The 23,930-nt window shown below is 42.3% G+C and overlaps 1 protein-coding gene across 15 annotated transcripts in view; it reads left to right on the top strand.

The window, feature by feature from the left end:
- AFF3 (AF4/FMR2 family member 3) overlaps positions 1-22,324 on the top strand; it is a 594,726-nt gene extending 572,402 nt beyond the window's left edge. For 14 of the 15 annotated variants that reach the window (XM_021088185.1, XM_021088184.1, XM_021088187.1 and 11 more), the window contains 6 exons: positions 3,838-3,974; positions 9,623-9,694; positions 11,285-11,378; positions 14,758-14,807; positions 14,954-15,177; positions 18,438-22,150. In XM_021088185.1, the coding sequence (XP_020943844.1) occupies positions 3,838-3,974; positions 9,623-9,694; positions 11,285-11,378; positions 14,758-14,807; positions 14,954-15,177; positions 18,438-18,559 (699 nt within the window). In that variant the 3' untranslated portion in view covers positions 18,560-22,150. Of the gene's footprint in view, positions 1-3,837; positions 3,975-9,622; positions 9,695-11,284; positions 11,379-14,757; positions 14,808-14,953; positions 15,178-18,437 lie in introns of all 15 variants that reach the window. The other variant, XM_021088183.1, reaches the window with a different exon arrangement.

The raw sequence follows: 23,930 nt of genomic DNA on the forward strand, positions 1-23,930 counted from the left end.
ATGTTTATATAATCAAGTACTCATCACCCAGTAAATTATGACCTCAACCAATAATATCTGAGTGGGAAGAAGCCTGGATAAATGAAGATTTCAATTTAGTCCTCAAGTTTGGATAGGAACCAGAGGCAATGGACTCAGTAGGTGGTAGTATTTTTTTTCCTTAAAAAAAAAAACCCTAGGTTTGCTTTTTTCTCTCTTGTTAGCCTGACTAATCCTTGGTTTGGTCCCAGGATCAAATCTCCTTTTCAAAAAGACTTGTGTTTGGAGTTCCCTGGTGGTGCAGCAGGTTAAGGGTCTGGTGTTATCACTGCTGTGGCTTGGGTCACTGCTGTGGCTCAACTTCGATCCCTGATCCAAGAACTTCTGCAGCCAAAAAAGGAGAAAAGACTTGTGTTTGTCATTTGTATATGCCAAAATGACTACTTCCTCTGAAACTGGACCACCAAGAAACTATTACACTGCACATAAGACCCTAAAGTCACTATGGTTTGATGTTTTTCAAAGAGTAATTTCCTTTCCTTGGGTTATCTCTGTGGGAAAGCCTAAAGCATTCGGACAAGAGAGAGAAAACTTCTGTTTTGTTTTGTTTTATGGTTTCCTGTTTTTTATTTTTTTATTTTACTTTTAAAAATTTTTTTATCATTTATTTATACATATTTTTTCTACTGTACAGCATGGTGACCCAGTTACACACACACACACACACACACACATATATATTCTTTTTCTCACATTAAGTGTTCCATCATAAGTGACTAGACAGAGTTCCCAGTGCTACACAGCGGGATCCCATTGCTAATCCATCCCAAAGGTTACAGTCTGCATCTGTTTATCCCAAGCTCCTAGTCCCTCTCACTCCCTCCCCTTCCTCCTTGGCAACTGCAAGTCTATTCTCCAAGTCCATGATTTTCCTTTCTTTGGAAAGTTTCCTTTGTGCCATATATTAGATTCCAGATATAAGTGACATCATATGGTATTTGTCTTTATCTTTCTGACTTACTTCATTCAGGATCAGAGTCTCTAGTTCCATCCATGTTGCTGCAAATGGCACTATTTCATTCTTGTTTATGGCCAAGTAGTATTCCATTGTGTATATATACCACATCTTCCGAATCCAATCATCTATCAGTGGACATTTGGCTTGATTCCATGTCTTAGCTATTGTGAATAGTGCTGCAGTGAACATGCGGGTGCATGTGTCTTTTTTAAGTAGAGTTTTGTCCGGATATATGCCCAAGAGTGGGATGGCTGGGTCATATGGTAGTTCTATGTATAATTTCCTAAGATACCTCCATACTGATCTCCATAGTGGTTATACCAGCTTACATTCCCACCAACAATGCAGGAGGGTTCCCTTTTCTCCACACCGCCTCCAGCATTTGTTATTTGTGGACTTATTAATGACGGCCATTCTGACTGGTGTGAGGTGGTATCTCATGGTAGTTTTGATTTGCATTTCTCTAATAATCAGTGATGTTGAGCATTGTTTCAAGTGCTTGTTGGCCATCTCCATCTTCCTTGGATAAATGTCTCTTTGGGTCCTTTGCCCATTTTTCCATTGGATTGTTGCTTTTTTGCTATTGAGTAGTATAAGTTGCTTGTATATTTTAGAGATTAAAAGAGATCATATGGTTGCTCCATCTCAAGATCTCATCCAAAGGGACTCCTTCCTGTCTAGTGATTCCAGTTCTGCCCCCTGTCAGTGTTCATAGTGGAAATCAGGGCACTGGAGATGAGTAAGGCATTTCAAATGACCTTGAGAGTGTTCTTTCAGGATTGAAGATGCACCCATAACTGTGCCCCTACCCCAGTGGCACTGATGTTGTCCATCAAGTGCTGATTTGTAGGAGGATCACTACCTAGGTACACTGGTGTAAGGAGTACCAGGCAAGAGAGAAGGGAACTAGAGATGGAATTCTTATCCTTACCACCCCACGGTCTGATGGAGAGTTCTGGTGATATTGCATTTTAAAGCAGAATGAAATTTCCTGCCTGAATCATCCGAGGTTCACCAGGAGTCTGCACTGTGTCATCGTCCCTAGCTTGACCTTTCCTAGTGACACTCTGCTCCAACCCGGTGGGCCTCCTGCCACTGCTAAGCGCACCTGACGTGTGCCAGCCAGCGGGGCTTTGCACCTGCAGAGCCTAATGCTTTCATGTTCACAGCTTCTCACACGTACACACCCTCACACTGGTGCACACTCGCACCTTCAGTGCCCTCCCCAAATTAGCCTGATCACTGTTCTTTCCCAGTATCATTTTCAGGCCTCTTCCCTGAGGTCTCCTGAGCCTCCCTGTGGCCCCATCCCTCACTCCCTTGCTGCTTTCTTTTTTGCATTGCATTCTCCTTCTGCCATTTTTTTTTTCTTGCTTTTTGTTAGTTAATCACAGCCTACCTTGCACTTTGAACTACATTGTAAGTGCATATTTTTTCCTCTCTAAATATATGTTCCTGGAAGGAGCTTTTGTGTGTCAAGTGCAAATGGCCCAGAATCAGGTGCTTTAGAAGATACTTGTTGAGAGGAATGATTTCCTTAATCTGAAAGCACTACCGAGAAATATTGCTCTCTAGCCTCTTAGGGTTTTAACCTGTTTAAAATTTTTGATTTGCTAATGCAAGAGAGCTTTGGTCTACATTGCCTTTTCCTAAGGTATCATGATTAATGAGGGGACTTTTTTAGAGCAAGACTTACATTAGTAGTTAAGAGTATCTGTATAATTCTGTTTTGATGGATGAATGGATGTTTGAAAACTAGGGAGATGGTGCCGTCCCTGTTTAGACTGTGTCGTGATCCATCAAGAGTAACAAAGTGTGAGGCCCCGAGCCTGGTGTTCAGATTTAGGTGAACCTGAGAATGTAAAGCTGATTCTTCGTTATCCTTGCTGATGTGGGAAATGATGGCCGTGCATTTAGACAACCTCTTATGCCCCTCCAAAATCATTTTTTAATTCATTTTAAACATCATGGCCCTTAAGCTAAAACGTGCCTTCAGCTTCATCTGCTCTCCCTTCCTCTCCTCACCCTCACCCTTAAGTATGGTCCTAACTGTTAAGGAAACAACAGAAAAATACATAACCAAAGGAAGGCATGTCAACGATAATAACCAAGGCCTTCCGACCATCAAAGTGGGAGTATATACCAAGAAAGTGTGAAAACCCTTACAAGGGATCAGACCTGTCAGTTTGTTTCTTTTGTTTTGTTTTTTTGGTCTTTTTTTTTTTTTTTTTTTTTTTGTCTTTTTAGGGCCGCACCTGCAGCACATGGAGATTCCCAGGCTAGGGGTCTCATCGAAGCTACAGCTGCTGGCCTATGCCACAGCCACAGCAACACTGGATCTGAGCCTTGTCTGCGACCTATACCACTGCTCATGGCAACGCCAGATCCTTAACCCACTGAGTGAGGCCAGGAATCAAACCCGCATCCTCATGGACACTAGTCAGATTCATTTCTGCTGCACCATGATGGGAGCGCCCAAACCTGTCAATTTGGACGTATACTTAGCACAGCTGGAAGGGACCTGGGGGAAATTGACCAACCAATAGGAGTTAGAAAGAGAGAAGCAAGACGTGGAAACAACCATGCACAAGTTTGCTTGGCAGTTGTGATATGGACTCTGTATAATTCTGTGTAAACCATTCCCTCACTTATCCTAAGCCAGTAGTAATCGGTGAAAATAAGTGGAGAAGGAGGTACCCTATTTCTGTCTCCTCTTGACTCCATCCACAGGAATTTGGAACTTCAAAGTCGAGTTTCTCAAATAGAGTCTAGAGATTATATGACAAAGCTGTTTACAAAACTATTCTTAAGGAGGACACTCTGTTAATTCTGTTGATTAGGTGGAAAAGTTTGGAAAGGCTCTGAACTATGCTGAAGCAGCCTTGTCATTTATTGAGTGTGGAAATGCCATGGAACAAGGCCCCATGGAATCTAAATCTCCTTACACGATGTATTCGGAAACAGTAGAGCTTATCAGGTAAGCGCTGAGGGAGTTGGGGGTGGGAGGGAGGAATGTATGTAAGAAAAGAATGTCAAGGAGTTCCCACTGTGGCACAGTGGGTTAAGAATCCAACTGCAGGAGTTCCCACCATGGATCAGTGGTTAACGAACTTGACTAGGATCCATGAGAATGCGGGTTCGATCCCTGGCTTTGCTCATTGGATTAAAGATCCAGCATGGCCGTGAGCTGTGGTGTAAGTCTCAGATGCTGCTCAGATCCCATGTTGCTATGGCTGTGGTGTAGGTCAGTGGCTACAGCTACGATTCAACCCCTAACCTGGGAAACTCCATATGCCTTGGGTGCAGCCCTAAAAAGACAAAAAAAAAAAAAATGTCTCCAACTGCAGCATCTCAGGTCACCATGGAGGTGCAGGTTCAATCCCCAGTCTGGTACAGTGGGTTAAAGGATCTGCCATTGCTACATAGGTTGCAGCTGCATCTCAGATTCAGTCTCTGGCTGGGAACTTCCATGTTATACTGTGGGCGCGACCATGAAAGGAAAAAAAAAAAAAAAGGCACATCCACCTGCACTGTCAGCTATCAAAGAACCAATGTTCATCCCGCAAAACAAGGATGTGTGATCTTGCAAGGCATTTTTGCATAGCCTGCCTCCTTTGCTCTCGGTGCTAGCGAGGCAAGGCAGCTCCTCCCACCCCAAAGACTGCAGAAAGGAAGCTGAGCCTAAGGATGATATGACATGCTTACTTCACCCAGCTGGGAAGTGGCAGATTTTGAACTCACTTCACTTCCTTGCTGCGTTTTTTGTTTTATTTGTTTTGCTTTTTTAGGGCACATAGAAGTTCCCAGACTAGGGATCGAATCAGAGCTGCAGTTGCTGGCCTACACCACAGCCACAGCAATGCAGGATCCAAGCCACATCTGCAACCTACACCACAGTTCACAGCAACACTGGATCCTTAACCCACTGAGCAAGGCCAGGGATCAAACCTACATCCTCATGGATACTAGTCAGGTTTATTACTGCCGAGCCACAACAGGGAATCCCTGTTGTGTTTTGTTTTGTTTTTTTAATCTGATTCAGGTTCATATAATCTAAATCCTAATTCCCATCAGGAAATGATTCAGGAGTATTTAATGAAAGGAAGGAAAATTCAGGGGGATTTGGGGAAAGGGAATCCATCCTCTGATGCACTCTCTGAAAAGGTACTGGTATTGTTCTGGTCTGAAACTTGGACCTGAGCTCCATCCCTGTCGAGACTTATAATGTGAGCAGAAGAAGGACTTCTGACCAGAGCACAGCAAGGGGTGTGGAAAACTCTTGTCTTCCGTGTTGGCAGTGTGGAAAGGCACATCTGTATTATTGAAATGTCTGTTTAACAAACCATTAAGGGAATTCATCCATTAACCCTACTGAAAACCTTAGTCACACATTTTATGTCTTTCGCTGGTTCAACTGCTTGAGATAATGCCTAATACCCGCTATGTGAAATAATTCTCAAAACTAACTTCAAGAGACGTTTTAAATTCTGGCAGCCTAAAAATAGATATGTTTTATCATATCTCACCAATTCAGATGGAAGATTTCTTTTTGCCATTTCTTGGGCCGCTCCCACAGCATGCGGAGGTTCCCAGGCTAGGGGTCAAATCGGAGCTGTAACCACCAGCCCACACCAGAGCCACAGCAACGCAGGATCCAAGCCGCGTCTGCAACCTACACCATAGCTCATGGCAACGCCGGATCCTTAACCCATTGAGCAAGGCCAGGGATTGAACCCTCAACCTCGTGGTTCCTAGTCAGATTCGTTAACCACTGAGCCACAACGGGACTCCCAGGTTTAACCTTCTTGGTATGCATTGGCCCAAGTTTGCAACTTGGTATTTTTTATTTGTTTTATTTTTGGCCACATCCATGGCCTGGGGAAATTCCCATGCCAGGAACTGAACATGCACCACAGCAGTGACAACTCAGGGTCCTTATACCACTGACATACCAGGGAACTCCATCACCTGGGTATTTTTACACCACTCTCCTTCAGTAAAAAATAAAAGACCACAGCCTTGGAAAATGTGGTCCCAGCATCGAGAACACATCATCTTCCAAAAGCACTTTTCAAGAATGTTGTGAAAGTCAACACTGACTAACCATTTTTCTTCCCCCCGCCCATTTAAAAACATTTTATGGAAGTATAGTTGATTTACAAGTTGTGATAATTTCTGCTATACAACAAAGTGATTCAGTTACACATATATACACATCCATTCTTTTTCAGATTCTTTTCCCATATAGATTATCACAGAATATTGATTGGGTAGAGTTCCCTGTGCTGTACAGCAGGTCCCCACTGGCCAGTCATTCAGTATACAGTGTGCATGTGCCCATCTCAAATCCCCACTTCACCCCTCCCCCCACCCCACCTGTCTCCTTTGGTACCCATACGTTTGTTTACAAAGTCTATGAGTCTGTTTCTGCTCTGCAATAAGATCATTTGTAAGTTTTTTTTATCTTTTTTTTTTTTTTTTGCCATTTCTTGGGCCACTCCTGCGGCATATGGAGGTTCCCAGGCTAGGGGTTGAATCGGAGCTATAGCCACCGGCCTACGCCAGAGCCACAGCAACGCAGGATCCGAGCCGCGTCTGCAACCCACACCACAGCTCACGGCAACGCCAGATCGTCAACCCACTGAGCAAGGGCAGGGACCGAACCCGCAACCTCATGGTTCCTAGTCGGATTCGTAAACCACTGCGCCACGACGGGAACTCCTGTATCTTTTTTTTAGATCACATATAAGTGATATCATATGATGTTTGTTTTTCACTAACTTCACTTAGTATCTCTAGGTCCCATCCATGTTGCTGAAAATGGCATTATTTTATTCCTTTTTATGGCTGAGTAATATTTCATTGTGTGTGTGTGTATATATATATATACACCCCATGCCATTCTTCTTATTAAAATACTTCTACTATACCAATGTATTGGTGATTTCCTTCATACTGTTTTTTTACACAGTACAGTATTTGGAGTAGTGAAGAAATCGCTGTAGTTAATAAAAAAAAAAACAAACAGTTAGTTTAAGAGGTCCTAGATTCTCACAGTTCTTCCTCAGAATAAGGCACAGACTTAGATGCCCACCCATAGGCAGGCAGAGAAGAAAATGGGGAGACATGGATGGGCACAAAGCAGAAAGATGTCCTAGAATTAAAATTAAATCATTTGAAACCACAGCCCACAAATGTAGGCTAAGACTTGGCTTGTTGAACCTAAACAGAGTGGCTTCCTTTAAAAGGGTCTCCTAACATAAGAGCCAAAATGTCCAAGATACAATAGAAACGTACTCATTGTATCAAGAAACAAAGAAAATCACAACTGAAGTGAGAAGGGACATTCAGTTGATGCAAATAACCAGGACAAATCAGATGCTGGAATTCTCTGATGATGATTTTAGATAGCCATCCTAGGAATGCTTCAACAATTACAAATGCTCTTGAAACAAACAAAAAATTAAAGTCTCATCAGAGCGATAAAATTTATTTTGAATAAGAACCAAATGGAAATTATCAAACTGAAAAATAGAACAAATAAAAATCTCACTGAAGGAGCTCAATAGCAGAGAACAGATGACAGAGACTGGGATACACTTGAGAACAGAAAACAGAATTTATCCATTCTGAGCCACAGAGAGAAAAGAGACTGGAAAAGAAAAGCAGATAGAGCCTTAAGCACCATGACAGTCGAGCCTCCAGCTCATTGTCGGAGTCCAAGAAGGAGATGGAGAGAGCGGGACTGAAAGATACTTTGAAGAAGTAATGGCTGAAACTTAACAAATTTGACAAAAGACGTAAACCTACAGGTTCAAGAAGCTGAGAAAAACCCAAACAGCGTAAACCCCAAACCATGCATGCCAAGACACATCAACATTACATTTCTGGGAGTTCCCATTATGACTCAGTGGGTTAAGAACCCAGCATTATCTCTATGAGGATACAGGTTCGATCTCTGGCCTCGCTCAGTGGGTTAAGGATCTGGCATTGCCATGAGCTGCAGTATAGGTCACAGATGCGACTTGATCTGGTGTTGCTGTGGTGTAGGCCGGCAGCTGCAGCTCCAATTGGACCCCTGGTCTGGGAACTTCCATGTGCCTTGAGTGAAGCTGTAAAAAGATAAGAAAAAATTACACTTCTGAAAACTAAAAAAGATAAAAAATGCTAAAAGCAGCCAAAGGGGAAAGATACATTACCCAAAGGAGGACACCTGTTCAAATAACGGCAGACTTCCTACCTGAAACTGGAAGGGCACAGTGAGACACTTTGCACCTGCTGAAAGATAAAAAACACGGTCAGGGGTGAGCTCTACATTCAGTGAGACCTCATTCTTCAGGAATAAAGAGGAAATAAAAATATTCTCAGACTAAGGAAAATGAAAAACCTTTATTTCTCACAGACCTACCTTTAAGGTTGGCTAAGGGAAGTTTCACAAATGGAAAGGAAGTGACAGAAAAAAAAGGAATCCTGGAGTAACAGGCAGGAAGGAAGAACAACATAAAAGTAGAACATGCAATAAACTATGCTCTTCCTGAGTTTTATAAATCATTGAGATTGAAACAAAAATTATGCCACCATCTGATCCTGGAGACTTTATTTCAAAGCATGGACTTGGAAGTAAGGTTTCCACACTTCACACAAAGTAGAAAATGTTGACACCAACAGGTCGTGATAAGTCACGGATGTATATTGTAATACCCAGAGTGACCACTATGAAAACTATGCAAAGAGATTCACTCAGAAACACTACTCATCTGTGTGGAGGTAGCCTCATAACAGTATCATTTCTTGAACAGTCTGCAACAAGCCAATCCACTTTGCCAAGAGCTGTACAAACACTCTTAGCTCATTTTTACAGCAGTGCCATGTGATCAGCACTTTATCAATAAGGAAATGTCACATTGTAAATAAATCTCACTTATAAATAGGGAAACAGGAGCTTAAATTAGATGTTAATTTGTCTAAGCTCTCACAACTAATAAGTGACAGACCTCAGATTTGAACCCAGGATTCCCTGGCCATTCCACATCCTGCCTCTACTCTAAGACTCTCCAGGGAACTTGGTATATTATTGGAGTAAAGAATGGCCATAGGCCTCTGGTTCAGAGACATAAGGGGGATTGAGTAAAGAGTTTATAAACTCTACAAGTTATGCACCCTGTGCAGTGATAGTCTGTCAAAATAAGAGCTCCATAAGGATAAAAATGGAGTCGATCCAAGCATTCATCTGAGTACAAGGGATAAAAATTTTTCTGGAAGTTAGCCTTGAAGGATTGAACTTGGCCTTGGTCTTGACAAGCACTCAACCATAAGTCAAAATTTGTAAAAATGGATGTGTCACTGTACACATGGGTAACGCTGGAACTGATAGCCCTCCTGACTTGTATTATTAAAGAGCAGAAAGTAGCTAGACGTTCATAAAAGCCATTTTGTTCTAGTCATGATGATAATGTAATGTTTAGGAGAAAACGGGGCAACCTTGGCAGGCTTTTAAGAAAGATTCACCAGCAAGCACTATGAAACACAAAGTATTGAGCAGAGACCATTTCAGAGAAGAGCGGTCTGGTGTTAATAAGAAAGCTTGATTTCTCCCTTTTCCTTTCCTTTTTTTTTTTTTTAAAGGTATGCTATGAGACTAAAAACCCACTCAGGACCCAATGCCACGCCAGAGGATAAACAGCTGGCTGCATTATGGTGAGTGCATCATATTGGCTTAAAATAGCCTCCCCAGCCTAACCCATCTTCCTTGGCAAACCAGGTGCCGAAATATACAGCATTTTCCTAGTGCTTCCAACACGCCAGACCAAATGCGGTTCTCATGGTGGCAGGAGTCCCATACATGAGGTGAATTCCCACTTATTGGAAATCACAGGGCCTGCGACACAAGGACGTTTTCTGTGTGTGTGTGTGTGTGTGTGTGTGTGTGTGTTCAAATCAGATGAAGCTGTGTTTTAGTCATTGAAATATGAATTTGTGCCACATGTAATCTCCTGTGTTTAGCGTTTTTGATGCAATAGTAGTAATTCATATGTCTCTTTACATGTGGAACTAGAATCCAGATGATGTGGGAAAGTTCTTAACATAGTCAACTGAAGGGTTAATCAATATGTCATAGGTTTTTTTCTATAATGATGACAACAATAATGATTATGTGATTACAGTAATAAGTGTCCCCATTACCTCTCCCCAGGACACCTGACCCCTCGCTCTCATATCATAGGACACCTCATTCTTGGCTCCTCCTATGACAGGGAGTCTCTCCGATGGCTCAGACTCCACTCTAGAACCTGATCTGCAAGTTGGAGAATCAAATCTCAATAACAATAATAATAACAATACACATATAAGAGAGGCTCTCAGGTGGTTTTGCTTCATCACATCATCTGGAGTTGGGTGTGCGGAGAGGAGACTATTGCTCAAGAACATGTTAGAAAATACGGGGGATACAGCCAATATTTTTGTAGTAACTGTAAATGGAAGGGCAGCACTTTTTAAAAATCGTATCAAAAAAAGTTTTTTAAGAGACTCTTAAGTTGCATTTGGTATGTTGGTAATTCTAGTATGTCAACCCCAGATCTGAGTTAGCAAATAATTATGAGTGAAAAGCACCAAGGAAACATGTATAGGGCTCAGGAAGCACTTTCTGTCCTCTTTTCAAACTTTAAATTTCATATTAGGATTAATAAATTACCAACAGTCAGTTAAAATCATATACAGTAGAATGCTAGTGTGTAAATAACAAATATGGAAACTGTAAAATAAAGGAATACCTAGTCTCAGCCTAGTTTTTTTATTGTTTATAAAACATATTCATGTCCGTTACTTTCTTTGAACTAATTAAAGTCCAGTAACATTGTTTAAAAGGGAAGGGCAGGCTATTCCTTCAGGAGAGCTGCTGCTGCTAGAAGTCCAGGATGTCAGAGGCAAATCAAAATAAGATGGTTCTGCCCTGAAACTCACCTAGTCAGCAGTGAGAGCTACGTGCTAGAGCTTCCTCACCCGTCTCATGGAGAGAGGGTGTCCCCTAGTGGTGGAAGAAGAAAATGCCCAGCCCCACAGCCCCAACAAAGAAGCTGTAAAGCTAATAGATGATGTATTTATGGAGTAACTCCTTGAAATTTTGGATTATATTGAACAAGAGGAAGGTCGGATACTTACATATATGTTGGCATAGACATGTGTGTGTGTGTATATAGACACATTCAGTGAGTTGGAACAAGATTTTTAAGGTCTTGTTTGCACAGGGTACACTCATATTTGGGGGCCTGTTTTTTTCTACTGCAGTTACCGATGCCTGGCTCTCCTGTACTGGCGGATGTTTCGACTCAAAAGAGATCATGCTGTAAAGTATTCAAAAGCACTTATCGACTATTTCAAGGTACTGTCCGACTAGCAGGCAGCCTCTACTTCTCAGTTATCTTCCTGTCAAGGACCTTTTCCAGGTAGAATCCATTGCTTTGGGGACAATACAGGATCCCTCTGATACCCACACTAACTCCACTTATGACCCACCTGTGTGTTCAGGACTCAGAAAATCGACTTGAGAGCCCACCTAATTTATATCCCTGCCTATATCTGAGTATTGTTTATAACCTCTAGAAAAAGAAGGTCTGTGTCCTAGAAGGTCTTTTTTTTTTTTTTTTTTTTTTTGGACCACACTAATGGCATATGGAAGTTCCCAGGCTAGAGGTCAAAGCAGAGCTGCAGCTACTGGCCCACACCACAGTCACAGCAACACCAGATCCAAGCTGCATCTGTGATCTACAGCACAGCTCAGGGCAACACCAGATCCTTAACCCACTGAGCTAAGCCAGGGATCAAATCCACACTGTCATGGATACTAGTCAGATTTTGTTTCCGCTGCACCAGAGCAGGAACTCCTGGAAGTCCATCTTTATAGCGAACATAAATTTCTCATGTTCACTTAAAGCATCCTCCTTTAAGACGTCACTATTTAGAACTTCCTCTTAGCTATCTCCAATAGCTAATTTAATTTCTAATAAATGTATTTTGCTTTGGGTTTTTGTTTTTTATTTCTTGTTTTGTTTTGTTTTTTTTTTGCTTTTTAGGGCCACACCTCTGGCATATGGAAGTTCGCAGGCTAGGGGTAGAATCAGAAGTTCCCAGGCTAGGGGTAGAATCAGAGCTACAGCTGCCAGCCTCCACCATAGCCACAGCAATGCAGGATCCAAGCTGCATCTGAGACCTACACCCCAGCTCATGGCAACACCATATCCTTAACCCACTGATCAAGGCCAGGGATCAAACCAGCATCTTCTTGGATACTAGTCGGGTTTGTTTCTACTTGAGACACAACAGGAGCTCCCTAAAAGTGTTATTTTAAATGATAAGAAATGGCCCATTAGAACCCAGAGTCACTAGGACAATAGCATATACAAATAGAAGGAGAGAACTGGAAACCGTGCTTTTATCTATCTTAGGAAATGAAATCATTTTCCCTTGGAGAATGAAAAGCTGATGCACTATTGTTAAGTGGATGTGAGGAAATAATTCACTGGAGATTTCTGGGCCTTTTCATGTCCATTTGTCTGTAGAAACAAAAAGTTACACCATCTCTATCTTCACCAACTTTGTCAGAGACACAACCATCAAGTTAGATCTTTAATCTCCAACCTTCACTACTTGGAAATGATCTCTGATGACCTGGCTGTGTTGGGGGTTCCATGGGCTGTGTCCATCCAAGGCCATCTCCTTCCTGGCCATGCATGCAGTAACCAGGTGCTAAGCTGAGGAGGTAGCTGTCTCAGTCCACTGACCATCATGGGTCATAATGACAAGTACTGACACTAAGCCTTTCCCTTTACTCTGAGGGCCTAAAGTCAAGGTAAGTCATTTTCAAAAATTTAGAATCTAGGAGTTCCTATTGTAGTTTAGCGGTAACAAACCCAACTAGTATCCATGAGGACATGAGTTTGATCCCTGGCCCTGCTCAATGGATTAAAGATACAGTGTTGCCACAAGCTATGGCATAGGTCACAGATGCAGCTCTGATTAGACTCCTAGCCCGGGAACTTCCATATGCTGCAGGTGCAAAAAAAAAAAAAAAAAAAAAAAAATTAGAGTCTAAGAGCTAATTCTCAAAGGAGTTATTACAGTCAAGCAAAACATTTGAATAAAGAAGGACTCTGAACTCTGTACGCCACAGAAGTTACAGCAGGTCTCTTAAAGGATCCAAGAAGTTCTTACATATGTAGGTAGCACATGAGTTTGTCCAGAATGAATGGAGAACACAAGTTACAAATCAGAGTTTCCCCTCCAGAGGCTATTGGTAGTTGCCTTGACCAAAGGCTATTAAAATTTAGAGTTTGTGAGAAGATCCTCCTCAATGGCATATGTGGCTGTATTCAGTGTCCTGGAATAAACCATAATGGAAAAGAATATAAACAGGAATGTATGGAGTCCCCTTGTGGTGCAGTGGGTTAAGGATCCAGCATTATCCCTGCCACCACTCCGGTCACTGCTGTGGTGCAGGTTTGATCCCTGGCCAGAGAACTTCCACATGCTGCAGGCACAGCAGCCAAAAAAGAATGTGTCTATGTATAACAATTGCTGTGCAGCAAAAATTGACACTGCATTTCAATTTTTAAAATTTTTAATTTTTAAATTAAAAAAAAGTTTAGCGATGATGAAACCTTCAGGAAACGATGCTAATTTATCCATAAAAATTAGTTTTCTCACTTCAGCTGGCTCTGGGGGAAAAAAAAAAAAAAAAAAAAAAGGCTTTGTCCCCACCCATGTCTTGTACAGTCACAGGGCTTTAGTGAAGAGTAGAAGAGGCCTGAAGGCAGTTTTATAAAATTACTGCATGTGAGGCCATTCCTTACCATTTTGATAACACCTCCACTAAAAACTAAAAATCAGTCACCACTTCACAAAGTTTTTCTTAACCAAAAGAAACACTCTGTGTCTAAGGATCCAGGCTGAGGCTATTTTCTTGTCTCTGGGAGGGAAAATTCACATCAACATTATAAAGGCCATTTTTTCCTTAACAGTCTCATAGACTTATGTCCAAGAAAGCATTAGCAGGCTCTCATGGAAGAAATCTATCTGTGCATTTAGGAACTTTCCTTGCCAAAGGCAAAATGTCTTTTAGATGCGTGATGCAAACAGCTGGCTCACGCAACATATCCTCAATTGGATTATTTAAATAAATCTGAGTTTTTGAATTCACTATCTGTTAAGGAAATACATTTTAATCTGTTCTTTTAGAAATATTCAAGAGCAACTTCCTCTAATATTTGAAAGCTTTGTAAATTAAAACATAACAATTGATGCCTTGTGTTTTCAGGACTTCATTGTATGTCAACAGTTTGTGCAGATATGCCCTACACTTAAATTTAAGATGTTCTCATTGTGTATGGGATAGGGAGTATTCCTGCTCTTTTTTCCTTTTCAGAAAAAGTAAGCTAGTTGAAGATTTTTTTAATTAGGCTGATTTAGGATCAGCAGCCCCTCAGGATTATGACTTAATTTGGTGCATGAAAATCCAGGCTGCATGGTGAGCTCTTTGCTTTAGCTCCGTGTAAAACCCAGCAGGCCATGCAGCTGGCCCCCACTCTCTTCCAGAAAGTAAGCCTGGCAACTAGAACTTCCCAGATCCTATTTCTGTGAGTCTGCATTTTATCTACCATGCCTGCTGTTGCTTCTCTCAACAGTCACCTGAGAACATGTTACTGTCAACTGTTTAAACTCAAGCAGGTGGCACTCACTGTCCCTTTTTTTTTTTTTTCCTGCAGAATTCATCTAAAGCTGCCCAAGCCCCATCTCCATGGGGGGCCAGTGGAAAGTAAGTTCATTTTTCCAAAGTAAAGATGAGGCATGAGATGTGCCATGAGGCTGGGTAACATGCTCATCTGCCTTGAGGGGAGGCCCCACCTCCCTGGGTACAAACCTCTCTGCCCTTGTTTTCCTACCTATGCTCTCCCCTTCCAGGAGCACTGGAACCCCATCCCCCATGTCTCCCAACCCCTCCCCCACCAGCTCCGTGGGATCTCAGGGGAGCCTCTCCAATGCCAACGCCTTGTCGCCTTCAACCATCGTCAGCATCCCGCAGCGCATCCACCAGATGGCAGCCAATCACGTCAGCATCACCAACAGCATCCTTCACAGCTATGACTACTGGGAGATGGCGGACAACCTGGCCAAGGAAAACAGAGGTGTGTTTGCCTAAGGGAAGCGTGTGTGTGGCTCACCCACAGCCAGGGGAGACAGCCTGATCCTTGGGCATCAACTGCCAAGTCTTCATCACTTACCCAACAATGCAAAGCAATCATAGAAGCTGTTACCTTCCGTGTGAAACTTTTCCTGACTGCTTCCCATCACTCAGGGCCTCCTGTGCCTTTACTTCCCTTTGTCTTCACTACAGGAAAGATCAGAGATAGAGATGGAGGTAGAGATGGTATAGGTACAAATGATACAGATGCAGATTATATAAATAAATAGAGCAGACACACATCCCTTTAGCAGGTGAGCCCCTTCAAGGTGGGATTCCATTTTATTCAACTTTGTATTCCTAAGACCTGGGAATGAATGAATGAACTGATGAGTATGAATATTACTAGCTGATTAAGTGATAGCTGTTTACAACAAGAAAAAAAAAGTGTTTTATAGGTAAGCTGTATTTCTTTTTAAATAATGTTTGTTTTTACTGATTATAAAAAGAATGCACGTTTACTGTGGCTAAATTTGTAAAGTACACACACCAAAAAAAACTATAGAGAAAAAAAATTTTTTTCTTTTGTAGCCACCCTGCAGCATGTGGAGTTCCCAGGCCAGGAATCAGATCTGAGCCACAGTTGTAACCTACTCTGCAGCTGTGGCAACACCAGATACTTAACCTACTGTGCAGGGCCAGGGATCGAACCTACATCCTTGAGGCTTCAGAGACACGGCCAATCCCCTTGCCCCACAGTGGGAACTCTGAAAAAAGACTTTAATCATCAGTGATCTTATCACCGAAAAGTATTTCCTATTGCCATTTTATTGAAATTTCCTTTTAAAAAAGTTTTACCATAGTTGATCTACAAGGTTATGATAATTTCTGCTGTGTAACGAAGTGATTCAGTTATACTTTACATACATCCATTGTCTTTCAAATTATTTTCCCACATAGATGATCGCAGAATATTGGGTAGAGTTCTCTGTGCCACACAGCAGGTCCCCATTGGCCAGCCATTCCATGTACCTCAGTGTGCATACGCCAGTCCCAAACCCCCAGTCCGCCCCTCTCCCACCCTCTGTCCCCTTTGGTAACTGTAAGTTGCCAGTTCTATTGAAATTTCTTCTAGTCTTCTCCAAATATTTATAATTTTTACCAAAATAAGATCATGATATGTATACAGTTTTCCATCCATCTTTTTTTTTTATTTAGCATTATAACAGGCCTTTCCTCATGTCACTAACTAGTTCAGAAACATCTTTATGATGGTTCTCTAATACTGTCATAATAGCATATGTAATCAAAAGCATCATGACTTTTCTCGAGCCACTCTCCTGCTGTTTGACTTTTATGATAACTTCCAGGTTTTTTCCACTATTACAAATAATGTTATGATAAATGTCCTAATGTAAATTATTGTTGATATCTCTGATTATTTTCATGGGAGGAACTTGTAGAATGAGAGGGTCTAGAGGTATAGATTCTTTAAGATAGATATGGACCTATATTGTTAACTTTCTCCTATAAGACTGTACCAGTTTACCACTCTTTTTCCAGGAATAGATGAGAGTGCAAATATGAGCTCACTTTCAAGTCATTAAATGCAAATTTTGTTCCCAGGGTAACATATGCCTATGAGACTAAGACCAGGATGTCCATGGTGAGATGAGGAATTTAGGGCACAGACAGGCAGGTGGATCCTGAGTACATAAAACCGATAATGCAGCCAGATAGGACATAACAGTAGCTCGGAGGTGTCACACTCTGAAAATGCAGTGGGAGAGCCAGGGAGGTCAAGGCCACGGGCTGGGGCCAGCAGGACTGGCTCGCTGGAGGAGCTAGCATGGAACAGGGTTTTCACAAGCAGATAGTAGTTGAGTGGTTGAAGTGCAGTGGTGTGGGTGTCACAGGTGCATAATAGAGAAGGGACAACTGTACACAAGGTCACGTGGTCAGTTTGGGAGAACCTGAGCAGGCTAGGCTCTAGACGGTCCTGCCAGCTGCCCCTTGATGTCCCCTAGAAGAGCCACAGGTCCAGGGCACAGTCAGCGAGTTTTCCCAACCTGCTCCTCCACCCTCCCCGTCCCCCCGGCCACCTGGAACTTGGGTTCTCTACACCTTCCCTGCAGGACCCCACGCGGCCTGTGTAGGAGCACCTTTGTAAAACTCCTCCCAGATTCTTCCTTTCAGGGAGTGTTGTTAGGACCAGCCACATGATCCGATTTAGGACAGCATGGAGCACATGAACTGATTTGTCCCTATCGGCCACTCAGCTGTGACCTCTGCCATGGTGGCACCCCACATTCTTCATCTCAATGCACTCCCCACATCCGCCTTCCTGCGCCAAGGGTAGTGCAGTAATAAATGTTCAGCGAAAGGACACAGGCAGAGGATGTCCAGAAACCATCTCAGTAGACATGTTTCAGAACCCATCTCTGATTTGCCCTCCAGCCTGGAGCCTCCTCCCTCAGACCCCCTCCAGGGGCTCAGCATGTGCACAGTTGAGTACAGTTGAAGGGATGACAGAGCTGCAGGCCAGGTTCAGGGGGGAAGCATTGCTACACAAGGAGGTTGCAGTCTGAGGAAGTAAATTTTTTTTTGCTATTTGGCTAAATAAATGTCTTTTTTTTTTTTTTTTTTTTTTGCCATGACATGTTTTCTTTATTAATTCAGAATTAGAGTTCCCATCATGGCTCAGTGGTTAACAGATCCGACTAGGAACCATGAGGTTGCAGGTTCCATCCCTGGCCTCGCTCAGTGGGTTAGGGATTCAGTGTTGCCATGAGCTGTGGTATAGGTTGCAGACGCCGCTCAGATCCCACGTTGCTGTGGCTGTGGTGTAGACCGGCAGCTACAGCTCCAATGGGACCCCCTAGCCTGGGAACTTCCATATGGCACAGGTGCGGCCCTAAAAAGCAAAAAAAAAAAGGAATTATTTCAACAAAATACATATATATTATATACATAATGTGTATATGAAGCATGAAGAGTTAGATCTGTTAAAATCAATGTACTTAAAGCACATTGGAAAGTTACGTGTAAACACATAAGATTCATTCAATTCAGTATCGCCCAAGTCATTCATTTCAATCAGAAATCACCAGTGGAGTGATTATTTGGATACAGGATGAGCCCACCACTTTGGGGGCTCAATTTTGTGTGGTGGAGTGCTCGTGTCACATCATGGGACAGGGAAGGCTTCATTTGTCTAGATAGAGCCCGGTGTGTGTCGCTCTAACACCCCTCTCTGTCCCCTAGAATTCTTCAACGACCTGGACCTGCTCATGGGGCCAGTCACCTTACACAGTAGCATGGAGCACCTGGTCCAGTACTCCCAGCAGGGCCTGCACTGGCTGCGGAACAGCGCCCACCTGGCATAGGGACCTCGCCTCCGAGCCGGACTGTGCTCTTGTCTTCATGGATGGCTCAGCATTGCTGGACACTGTGCTACTGAAGTTCCCAGCCACAGCATTTCTCCAACCGCGGTGAATATTTTCTCAGCATCGCACAATGGTCTTTCTTCCCAGGGCACGTGTGTTTGTCTGTGTGGGTGTCGAAGCAGCTGCCTGTGTGTGTGTATAAGACACCCAGCTCTTGAGAACACCTCTTTCTCTGTCTAGTTTTCAGAATCCAGGCTAGACAAAGTGATCAGACATTTCTGATGAAAGAAAATGTGTTTACACACACATACATACACGCACACACACACACACACACACACACACACACACACACACACACTTTCTAGTTCAAAGCTAAACCATGACTTCTTAGGACGTTCAACCAAAATCTCATGGGTTAGTTAACCAGGTGCAATACAGCACACCAAAAGCTTGACTGCCAGTTAAGATGAACCTAGTTCTTATATTCTTGATTACTTTCAGTATTAATATACTCTTCCCCAATTATTATTTTTTGATTGTGTGTATTAATGGATAATTGAATAATGAAAATCAGTCAGTTATTTTTGTGCTGGCCGTTTACTAGAGTGCATGTTACCAAATACCTTTTATCTAGCACCTGCCCCCCCCATCCAACTTTACTGTCAGCTAAACATGTTAGAAGCAAATGAATGGACTCCCACAGGCCCTCCCTGCCCTGCCTCCCAGAATAGTGACCTTGACACTGAGATGTGGTAAAAAGTCTTGGTGTCTTTGAAAACGAACCAACATTAAAGCAGCAACGACTGTGTTTAGGGCGCTCAGTGAGGAACTGCCACCTTCTTCAGAGGCCATGAGCCCGCCCAGCACGTCTTTTTCTTCTTCCTGCCACTGTGACAGACAGAGGCTGTAGAGCCACATGGCATTTGCCAGCCACTATTTTTCATGTCTTTTCTTTCCGTGATCGCTTTCTTACCACTGTTCTTGGCCAAACTAGGGTATTGCCTAGAACGCCTCTTCACTGGGCATCTGTATCTGTTGCTTATCAGGCCAAGAACTCTTTGCCATCCTGATTCTGCCTCATCCTCTTGGTCTTTATAGAAAGTGCCCCTGGTGGCCTCCCATGCATTTTGATCTGGGGGAATGTGTTTTAGGCTTTGATTAGCAAGCTCCTTACTCCACAGAGCAAGTTATTCCTGCCATGACCGCAGTGGTGTCTGGGGTCACAACGACCAGACATCATGCTTCCGCCCTGTGCGTCTGATATGTTTACGTCTTGCCCTTGATTCTTGTCTTTTTTTCTTTTTTCTTTTTTTTTAATTAAGTTTACATTTTCCTTTCTGGACATCTTGTTTACAGTTTTTGTCTGGAATTTATTTCTTGTGTTGTCTCTTGTCATACCCTAGATGTAGTCTTCTTGTTCAATATATTTGGATATAAAAATATTGGTTAAAAAAAAAAAAAAAAACTCCTGGAAAAGAGGATAATCCTTGCCACACTTTAAAAACAAAAATAATAACCTTAAGGCCTCTCACTTGACAAAATTGCCCCGAATCTGCCTGAGAAAGACAGGCGATATGATGTGTGGAATAATCCATTTTGCAAGGCGAAGGTAACACAAAACACGTCTAACAGGTACTGATGGGCTCGTGGGTGTGGTTGCCACGTTAATGTATTTGTCAGCCTGATCTGTCGGGAGAAATCAGATGGCTGTAGTTCGCTCCAAGCACTGATTCAAAACCATACAAATGATTGAACAGCTTCGGCGATTGGAAGTGAATCTCAATGACCAGGTGAAGACTCTGTGAAATTTCCATTTGGCCTTGACCTTCAAGCATCTGGAAATACAAACAGTCTTTCTTTTCGTACGTTTATCCACCTGAGATGCTTCTGATGGTCCTCTCAGTAATTGTTGCCAGGGTTCCTGATCCCACTGGGGTCAAAGTTAAGACATTTTTTTTTTCTTTTTTGAGGGGATTGAGGCTCAGTCCCACTCAGTCTTGTGGAATTTGGATGAAATATTCACGTAAAGGGACGGCCCCCAGGGTCCAGCGTGCAGCCCTGAGGTGCCCCTCTGGCTTTGCCCACCTTTGTGTAGCAGGCCTGGTGGTGGTGTCCACGTGATGTGCTGCCCCGTGAAACCCATCTGAACACGTAGGTGGTCTCTGGCCAGTGGTGCCAGCTGCACTCAGGCAGCAGCCATTTCCAATGCAACGTGAAACTGGTCATTCAGGAGCGGTCGCAGCACACCGTTCTCAGCATCTCTTGTTTCACTCCCGCTGGGTAGGGCCTGTTGGGGCAGTGGTTTTGCTTTGCTTTGCCATCCATGATTTCGCCATTGTGGCATCTTTTGATCATTGCTTGTTTCTTGCATTGAGTTTTGTTCCCAGTAGAAAGGTCTCCCTTGCGTTTTCTGATTTCAAAAGGAACACATGCTCATAGAAAAAATGCACCCAATACAGAGACGTGGAAAATCGGAAGACTCAGCCCCCTCCCCCAGAGCCAACCACTGCTCATCCTTTCCTGTATATCCTCTAGAAACCTCCCATGTAAATATAGAAGGTCTATTGGCATTTTTTTTCCTATTTGAAGCCATTCTTTCATCAGAAGTTCATATGCGTTCAGCAGGCCTTCTCCTCCATAATCTGAATGGACCTTGATCACAATTGTTCCGGTTCTCTCTGAATTCAGAGAGGAATCCAAATAGTTCCCTGATCAAAAAGTGGGCATTTGTTACTCTTCGACACAGCTGGGACTTAACGTGCAGAGCTATGCTCCGGAAGAGAGGTTTGGTTAAAATGTACTTCTGGAAACTTTCAAACTGCCCGTGGAACCTCGGACCCTTTCTCTAAAGAGGAATGTACTGGGAAAAAGGAAAAAAAGAAAAACCTGAAAGAGTTGACAGATTGTGCGTGCGATTGAACACATGGAATCAATGCAATGAGGCTTCCTGCACTAAAATGTACCCTCATATCTACAACAATGACGTGTGTATTATATAACAGTGATGTGTACATTCCTGACATCCCATACATAATATACGCAGTTTGTATAAAAGCATTCATTTAAAAATATATATGTACAATACAGCTAACATAAACCTGTAGTACGCCTGAAGGATATGACTAGTGCCTAATCTTAAGTGTAAGTCCACTGCGTGTTCAAATCACCTTGGAAGTGCAGTCATTGTTATGAAATGAATCAGTGCAGCCAACCTTATTTACAAACCACATCTTTGAAACTGTGCAGTCGTATATACATATATATTTTTAAATAACATTTTTCACGGTTTTCCAGAGTTACTGTTGAAATCTGTATCACCAAAAAGAAAAAGAACAAAAGCAAGATTTTTTTTAATGATGTAGACACTCTTCAGACCCAGTAAATCTGTGTGTGGTTTCCTGTTTGTAGATACCCAAGAAACTTTAGCAGTCACCAGCCTTAATGCATGTACAGGATATTATTGTGACTTAATTTATCTGCAGTTTTTAATCCATGTGAAATTGGAATTTATAAACTGACTTGGATTAAATATGTCTGCCTTTCTAAGGTTGCCAATGTTACATTAAATGATTTATGTTGTAAATGAGAGACATTGAGTTGTACGTTAAAAAAAAAAATTGTCCACCCATTTCTGTGAATATTTTTACAAGGAAACTTCAGAATCAAAATATATTCAAATACGCATTCTGGTCCCCCGTTCATAGTCTCTTTAGAATGAAGCTTGTTGTTTCATAAAATTTTTAAATGTTGCTCTTCCACAGATTATCATTACTAAGTCTCATATTTTTCATGGGGGGGGAGTATGTTTTTCTTTATTGTAGGTGTAGTTTACTACTTGTCTTTCTCACACATTTACACATGTGCACACATGTGTGAGAACACACCCCCCCATGTCCCAGAAAGTGCTGAATATTCAGGAAGCTTGAGAGGTTTATTTAGATGACCGCATTGGTGCCTGTCCAGTCAGAGTGACCCTGGGACACTGTTTTCACTTAACATTCCTTAGTGACACAAGTTAATTCCCTGACTTGTATCTACTGGGTTTTCCCAACTCTAACCAACATGGTGGAATAATGTTGGCAATAGTTGGTCGAGAGAAATGAGAGAATTTTGAACTAATGAAGATAGAAATAGCCGACTGGTGGCTTGCCCCGTGTGGGAGGGTGTTTTTATGAAGCTCATTTTTCACTCTTCTCTCCCTCTTTTTTCATTCCCTTCTTCCCCAAGCTAAACTAAACAAAGAAGCAGAAACAGCAGCAAAAACGAAACAATTGTTTCACCTTACCCAGCCTATATCCTTAGATACTAGCTCCAGTCTCCATGGAGACCACCTCATCCCAGAGATGGCCAGGATGGGGTCCTCGGCTTTGCTTGTTCCAGAGACCACTGAGCCTGATACTCTTCCAAAGATGGTTTGGGCTAAGAAACACCCAGTGGTCTTTCCAGAACTGTCTTTCTCTGATGCGGTTTTGCTGAAGTCTATTCCCATCCGAATCATAGTTTTAAGAAGTAACACATTTTCGATGAAACGTGCATCAACTGGAGTCTTGAAAGACATTTTTTTAAATGATAGGAAAAAGAGAAACCCAACAACATAAAACTGCATTTCCGACAATTTGGAGCCAGAGTTTACTTCCTAATTTTCCCATCCCTGGAAGAGCACAGTCTTTCGATATTACTGCTTCCTGACAAATAGCGCAAGAAATATTCAGGTTTTTGAGATTTGTGTTATCTTTGTCCCAACTGAATTATTCTCTGTATATCATCAGAGGGGTCAGTGTGTTTGCATTTGGCCTGAGGAAAATGATTTAAAAAAAAAAAAAAAAAAAACTCTGTTCTCAAACTAATTACATCTGACCACAGTTTGGGTTTTTATTATTAACTGGTGCCCTGAAGCAGCGGGAGGTAAATTTGGGGTCGGCCACGAAGGATTTAGATTCCCAGCTCTGATTCACAGTGAAGGGGATCAGAGGATAACATCTCTCTGTGTTACTCTTAAAATCCACCTCTTAGAGCCAATTTTAAACACATTGATCTGAGGGATGAATTCATGGGACTAATTGCAGGCCAACACAAGGATCACCATTCATCTTTAAGCATAAGGAAGGAGTGACGAGACCTGAAAAGTTGAATCAAAGACTTGTTTCTCCACTTATTTCTAACCTAGGGCAAGCTCATCAGAAAATATTTATAACCCAATATGATGTAAAATAGCACCAGTGTTTAGGATTTTCAAACAGTGCTATTTGGTTATAAAAAAAATAATCACAGTTTTCTAGTTTCCATATTGTTTTCCAATCCTTGTTCAGTTCTTTGTAAAACAGAACGGATTTTTTCCCCAGTAGTTATAATCTCTTGGTTTCTAGAT

This window comes from Sus scrofa, chromosome 3 (assembly GCF_000003025.6).
Source record: "Sus scrofa isolate TJ Tabasco breed Duroc chromosome 3, Sscrofa11.1, whole genome shotgun sequence".
Taxonomy (NCBI): domain Eukaryota; kingdom Metazoa; phylum Chordata; class Mammalia; order Artiodactyla; family Suidae; genus Sus; species Sus scrofa.